The sequence below is a fragment of the Suricata suricatta genome, chromosome 2 (assembly GCF_006229205.1).
Source record: "Suricata suricatta isolate VVHF042 chromosome 2, meerkat_22Aug2017_6uvM2_HiC, whole genome shotgun sequence".
NCBI lineage: Eukaryota > Metazoa > Chordata > Mammalia > Carnivora > Herpestidae > Suricata > Suricata suricatta.
In genome coordinates this window covers 82662545-82669923 of record NC_043701.1, presented here as the reverse complement: position 1 = coordinate 82669923, position 7379 = coordinate 82662545, and the positions used below count along the sequence as shown (strand labels likewise).

The 7379-nt window shown below is 40.9% G+C and overlaps 1 protein-coding gene across 1 annotated transcript in view; it reads right to left on the bottom strand.

Moving 5' to 3' along the window:
• The window catches only part of SDHAF3 (succinate dehydrogenase complex assembly factor 3), a 61929-nt gene extending 58372 nt beyond the window's left edge, over nt 1-3557 (bottom strand). The window contains exon 1 of the mRNA XM_029929370.1: nt 3277-3557. Within this exon, the coding sequence (XP_029785230.1) occupies nt 3277-3450 (174 nt within the window). The 5' untranslated portion in view covers nt 3451-3557. The remainder of the gene's footprint in view (nt 1-3276) is intronic.
• Nucleotides 3558-7379: the final 3822 nt, after the last annotated feature.

The window sequence follows — 7379 nt, the reverse complement described above, 5'->3', positions numbered from 1 at the left end:
ACCAGATATCGAACATTCTCCCTAACAGATTCCCAACATCTCTTCCCGAAGCTATATTTTTTTCTCTTATGATATGATATTATATAAATTCACTATTTTCTCTGTATGTAAGCATACACATTTTTAAGATAAAATGAAATACTTTCCTCTTACCTTCCCCTAAGTGGTCCGTAAACAGAAAGTTCCCCAGCTGAATTCCCTCTATCGTTCGCCACAGTTTTCCATGATTACAAATGAAAGGAACAGCGAACTTTCCTTCTAATTCTGGGACCTCTAATATGCCTGATACTTCCCTTCTCTTTTCCCCAGTGGTATCCATACCCAAATTTACCCTTTAATTAAAACAAATTCAGAATCCATTCAAGTTCTTAAGTAATTTTAGAAGTATATGAGAGAATATCAAAATCCAAAGTCCACAAAGAACAATAAGTCTACAACCGTGTTACTCTCAATTAGCTTGGCATAAACAGAAGTACCAAGCCAGTAATACTCATGTGTGCCAAATATGTAATCATCATTAACCAAAACAACAGAAATACATGCCATAACTAGTAGTATCAGATATAACAATAATTAGATGTTTTGAAGAACACGAAAGAGAGAAAAACCCAGAAGACTGAAGGATATCACTTCTGGTATAACTGTGCTAAGCCAAGTTCTGTTCCCCTCCGAGTCGTTAGAATCTTCTCTAACCTTCATCCTTGGAATAGAAAAACTAGCTCATTTGGCAGAATCCACCCTTCTCCCTTCTAACTCCCAGGCGTGAGAAAGACTGAGCTGCCTTGAAACTATGAGAATTATTATTTTATCCAAATAGTTAGAGCTCTAGGCTTAAACTGATCTTTACCCAGCTGCTAACTCATTAATTACAGGAACCTAGTCCACAGAATATACCTTTCTTCATTCCAAAATAATAATGAAAATGCTACATCAATAATGGGGAAGAAGGTACAAGACTTACCTATAGAAACATGCCAAGAAATAAATTCAGAGGGAATGAGGGAAATAGAAAATCACCACGAGAACTCAATGGCAAGATCCAATGATGAATGCTAAACTAGCTGGCAAAGTTTAAGGAGAAACAAAATACTTGTATATCTTCAATATCCCCCAAAAGATACACGAATTTCAAAAGGGAATATAATAACTTTACAGTGGAGAATCTTGGCAGATATCACCTTAACCAAGTGATCAATTAATATCACTAATAGTAAGTCATGTTATCACGTGCCTCTGATGTGATGTGTTGAGAAAAACTCATCATTCTTGTTGTGTCCCTCCCACTAATGCACAACATCAGTCTAATCATGATGGGGAAAAATATCAGGGAAACCCAGATAGACATATTCTACAAAACAACTTACCAGCATTTTTCGAAAAAGTGTCAAACACATGAAAGATAAGAAAAGATTGAAGAACTGTCATAGACTAGAGAAAATTAAGAAGGCAGGATGACTAAATGCAATTTGGGATCCTGGATTGGATCCTGCAACAGAATAAAAACATTAGTGGATATACAGGCAAGTTGTGAATAAGGCCTGGAGATAACATCACTGTGACAGTGTTAATTTCCTTATTTTTTTAATGTTACATCCTTATTTTTGATAACTGCACCACGGTTATGTACAATGTTTAACATACGGAGAAGATGGATGTAGAACATATGGGAGCTCAGGACTGTCTTTGAAACTCTTCTGTAAGCCTAAAATTATTTTGATAGTTTTTTTTTTTAAGGCTGAATTCCTGATACCACACCTCATAGGTTGATCAACACATTTTTTATTTACCTGGTTGTTTCTATTTTTATGTCTCTCTCCTCCAGCCTATTATCAATTTATTCTGAGTTTCTATTTCTACTCTTGCTAAAATGTTTCCAAGTTCTTAAACTTCAGGACCTCTCAAAGCGCCCTTTCATCTTCTCAACACAGAGCTAGATTCTCCTTCCTGTCCTGCCACAAACTGATATGGCTTAAAAAATGTCTCTTAAACACCCTAATTTCTTACAGATTCACTGCAATTAGCAATTTACAAAGTGCTTATAAATAAATTTACATACACTAATTCACAGGTGCACAAATACTAATATTATTTTACAGATAACAAAATAAGACTAGGAAAAATTAAGTGATGTGAAATTTAATAGATTCCAGAACCTGAATCCAGTTTTCTGGCTCTAAGACCAAGTTACCATATTAAAAGAAAGCAATTTGCATTTAAGATTCAACTTCCCTGGCTCCATGCAGTCTAATTACTTCCAAAACACATGATTTTTATAAAGGTCTAAATTTCACCATTGTCCTAAATAACCACCTTGCAAGCTACAATCAAGAATTCTGAGATTCAGTGAAATGTTGTGTTCACTCTCTGTGTTCAGTTCTAACTCTTTAGAACTAAAAACCACCACCACCAACGACTGACATCAATTTAGCCATCAACTTTTTAAGCTTTCAAAAAACCACCTCTGTTCTTTTACTAACACTGCTTCAAGCTTTCAAATACATGAGGTGACGCTCTAATTTCCATGCAGTATTGACATTTGCAAATCATAACTAAGGGCAATTCTGCAAAACTCTAAATATCTAAATACCCTCACTCTAAAAAAGGGATGGGTAGTCAAAGGGCTAATCCCTAATGCACGTATCTGAGACTTAATGCAATATAGGGCAACGCAACAAACTAACGGAACTTGAAATTCCCGAGAAATCAACTTTCACCTGACTTAACTTTGAGCAGTTTTCTCCTCCACCGCTTGCAGACTTATCTGATATCTGTATTAGTCAACTGAGAACATTATTAAGCCCCACGGAAGAGCACGGAAATTAAAAAAAAAAAAAAACAGTATGGAAACAAGCCTCCAAGTCTGAAACCTAGGCTACGAGAAAACCATTAGTTTACTGATAGGCATTTGCTACGTGCGAGGCACTAGAGACGCAAAAAAGCTGCTTAACAGTGATTTATTCAATTCTGTAACTTCCCATCCTCACCCCTCCAGAGCCCTGGCATGGGCACGAGTTCAAGATGAATTGTTTTGGAAACGCTGATGTAACGGGATCTGCTCCCGCCAGGAACCAGTGGCAGAAACAGACCGGCACGGGATGTAACTTTGGGAAGTACTGTTTGGACACCTTGGCGCTGTTTAATTCAAACGGAACAGGCTGCAGCTGTTTGATCCTGCGTGGATCCCGGGGGAAACCAGCACAGAAAGGGGGTCTCGCACAGGGACAAACCGGGACACCTTTGAGGGTGTGGGGAAAAGAAAAGGTGGCATTCACTTGCCTCCCATTCCTGCAAGAAACGCCGGGCCTCGTCAGAACCAACGGTCTTATGTCTCCTAAACTCGTCCTTCACGTACTGGTCACCCAGGGCTTTGAGGTCTGGGGGCAGACCCCGGTGCAGCAGCAAGATGCGCCGATACAAGGCGCGGACCCGCGAGACGTGGCCCGCCTGCATAGCGGCGAGCGTGGACCGCACACCGCGCCTGCGCAAAAGGACCACCCGTGCCCACCCCACTTACAAGCGAGGTTTTAGTGAACCGGAACACGGGCGGAAGAGGGCACCCGACCTTCATCCGGTTTGGTCCGCTCTAAAATCAAGACCTTCCGGAAACCCGAGCTGCTGTGGCGGACGGGGAAATAGGCGGGTCCTTCTCTGGAGGAGGTGTGGCCTTAATGGGGCTTTACCTGAGGCTCCCTCGCTGAAGCCGGGAGAATGACAACCAACCAGAGTTTTGGCTTGGGCCTTTTGTCCCCTCAGTCAGGCCCCATTCTCTTTTCCATTCCTCTTACCCTCCTGATAAAGGCCTGAGAAAGCCTTGTTCAAAATCGGGCGCGGGGCGCCTGGGTGGCTCAGTCAGTTAAGCCTCCGACTTCGGCTCAGGTCAGATCTCATGTCCGTGGGTTCGAGCCCCGTGCGGGGCTCTGTGCTGATGGCTAGCTCAGAGCCTGGAGCCTGCTTCCGGTTCTGTGTCTCCTTCTCTCTCTGACCCTTCCCCTCTCATGCTCTGTCTCTCACTGTAATAAAATAAAAAACATTAAAAAAAAATCGGGCTCCTCCAGGAAGCCTTCCGTGGTTGGTTCGACCCACTTCAGGTGTCTTTGAGTGTTCCTCTTCTCTGAGAGGGGTCAGAGGGGGATTAGGATTAATCTGTACATTCACGAGACCACCTATGCACATACTTTGCAAATCTTTGTGCTCGCAATTCGTACCCTGAATGTGTAGCCTCTTTCATATAACTCAAGTGAGCCGGAGCTAGCAGGTTTCATTAGTGCCAGTCAAATTGGCTGAAGAATCGCAGAGAAATATTTTAAGTGTATTGTTCCCAGGGCCACAATGCTGGAGATGCTGGAAAAAAAATAGTCTGAGATGTAAAATGAGGACGTTTAAAAATCTCCACCTTTTGCAAAGATTATACTGAGAATGTGACTGGTTTTCAAAGCTGGCAGCTACTTGGCCTCATCCCTCCTCTCCCATCACACCTTTGATTTTTCAGCAAGTCCTGGTGACTCCACCAACAAAATGTTTGCCCAGTTCAACCATTTCTCACCATACACTCAATTACAACTCTCTCTCTCTCTCCCTCTCTCTCTCTCTCTCCTGTCAATACCTCCTGATATTGTGTAGCTTCTTGTATTTCTCCTCTGGCCATTATCAACTTTGGGCATGATCCACCTAAACTGTAAATTAGATCATGTTACTCTGCTCAACAAAATCCTCCAGTAAAACCCAAAGTCTCTCCACTTCTTAGCTCTCTAAATTTTCTCCTACTGTTCTCTCCCTAGTTCATCTTTGGCCTAGTTCATCTTTGAATGGGCCAAGCACACACCCAAGTGAGGGCCTTGGCACTTGGTGTTCCCTGTGCTTGGAATGCTCTGCCATATATATGTCTTCTTGTCTCATATCTTCATTTCGCCAGCTCATTACTTCAGGTCCCTGTCGAAGACCCTCCCTGGTGACTGTATTTGAAATTACAACATCACCATGCTAAGAACTCCCTAAACCGCTTCTCTGTTTTTCTCTAAAACACAAATTTTGCTTATTTGCTTATTGTCTTCCCCCCCACCCCAAACACACACACCCCAGAAGACAAATTTCATGAGGGCAGGCATTTTCTGATTTTGAGGATGTCAAGTGACTCATATGACCTAGTGATGAAGGGGCAGTGTAGGAATTTGTGTGATTCTCTCCCAGACTTTTTTCTGTGCAAAGACTTTGTGAAAGACAAAGACACACCCGGCTAACAAGGGCAGGGCCTTACCCATTTTAGAACCCTTTTCAGGGCTGACCACAGTGCCTGACAAATAGTGAGTACACTAATACTGATTACCTTGAATGGACTTTTTCCTTCTGCTTAAAATTTAAAAAAAGTATTCGTTTAAAAGAGCACAGAACATCTTTAAAAAATGGATTTAATTTGGTATCATGACAAACCACATTAATGGCAAGGATTGAATGGCAGTGCGGTTATTTTACTTCAGGAAATATTTTAACCATATTTCATCTGTTAATATCTCTATAAATTGAAAATTAATTTCTTGTTCCAGTTTGCTTTTTTCTGGTTTCCTTTGGGGCTAAATTACATGTATAATAAATGCTTCTTTCAGAGCCAAAGCTCTTATTAAAATGTAGAAAAAACATTCTGCCAATGAATTAATAAAAAAATAACAATAAAAGACTCAATTCAGCCTAAAGGGAGCAGAAAAGGTCCACAGAACATTGGGCAATCAATACTCAGAAATGGCAAATGATGGGTGAAAAAGGAGCCAAGACATAGTGGTTAGGCCTTGGGAAGAGGAATCAAGCAATAACATCTATAATGATAGATGCCCTTTATTTTATTTATTTATTTATTTTACAATGAGCTGGACAATGAGGTATGTTTTGAGGACAAAACTTTCTCTGTTTCCTTGACCTTCCAATTTAGGCTGACCAGTTTTTCTCTTGTGGTCAAAATAGCCATGAATTAAAAATTAGATCTGAGTTATATTCCTGGTCACTAACCCAGATCAGAACACATGCAGGACTTTCTTTTATCCTTCCTCCATGTGTTTCTTTTTCCTGTGTGTTTTTAACGAGTCACTCAACCACTCTGCGCCTGGATTTCCTTACATGTCAAATGCTGGGTTAGGCAATTTTCAGTACTTTGCAAATCTATAATCAAATCATGATTTCTCCCAGATTCCCTTCAAAATTTTTTTTTGTGCAGGTAGAAGCAGACACATATCCATCCTGAAATAATTGCTTTGAAAAGACTTTTAAGAGAAAAGGATCCTCAAAGCTATGTGGAACACATCCCCTAAGCCTTTCAGGGTACACAAAATGTAACAACCACAGTATACCCAGCAACTAAAGTATGCAGTATGGGATTTGTGCTGACCAACTCCACGCAAATAGAGATAGAAGAGGCTGCTAGACAAGTTTTCTGACAAGCAGATAGAGAACTGTTAAGACAAAGGAGGTAGAGATAAATTAATGAATGAGAAAAAATAAACTGAAAGAAGGAGAAAGGAAACACCTGTGAGGAGCCTACTGCATTCTGACTTTGTAGTGTGCCCTAGTCTTTACTTGGACATGTTGAAAACAATTCTTACTTGCAAATAATATTAAAGCCTTTTCCTCTACAGCAGAATGAGAAAGGGCTGGTGAATGGAAGGGCTGGTGGGGAAAGATTTGGAAACTGCTTTATGCCGTCAGGTATGGAAACACAATCTCAGGCTTGGATTTGGTTGTGCATTGGCTCATTTTTTAATTTATGGCTACTAAATGCCACATTTTCAATCTTTGAAAAGAATGAAGAGTTAAATGCCTGAAACAAGATACATCTTTAATGCAAACAACTTTCATATGCTTAGAGAACTGGGAAGACGAATAAGCTGGATTTAACGATGGTAATTACCTGCAGTCCCCGAACAACATCACAAATGGTCTCTCGTTTCCTACTTTAAACGTCGAGTCCCAAATAGGAACATTACTATGTGGAGGAGAAAATGTAAGAGGAAAGACTCCCTTAAACATTTTTTTTTAATATTTTATTGTCAAGTTGTTTTCCATACAACACCCAGTGCTCTTCCCCATAAGTGCCCTCCACCATCACCTCTTTTCCCCCCTCCCCCTTCCCCTTCAACTCTCAGGTCATTTCCAGCATTCAATAGTCTCTCAAGTTTTGTATCCCTCTCTCTCCCCAACTCTGTCCCTCCTCCGCTCCCCCTGGTTCTCCATTAGGTCTCTCCTGTTTTCCTGTTAGACCTATGAGTGCAAACATATGCTTTCTGTCTTTCTCTGCCTGGCTTACTTAGCTCAGCATGACACCCTCAAGGTCCATCCACATTCCTACGAAGGGCCATATGTCATTCCCTCTCATTGCCATGTAGTACTCCATCGTG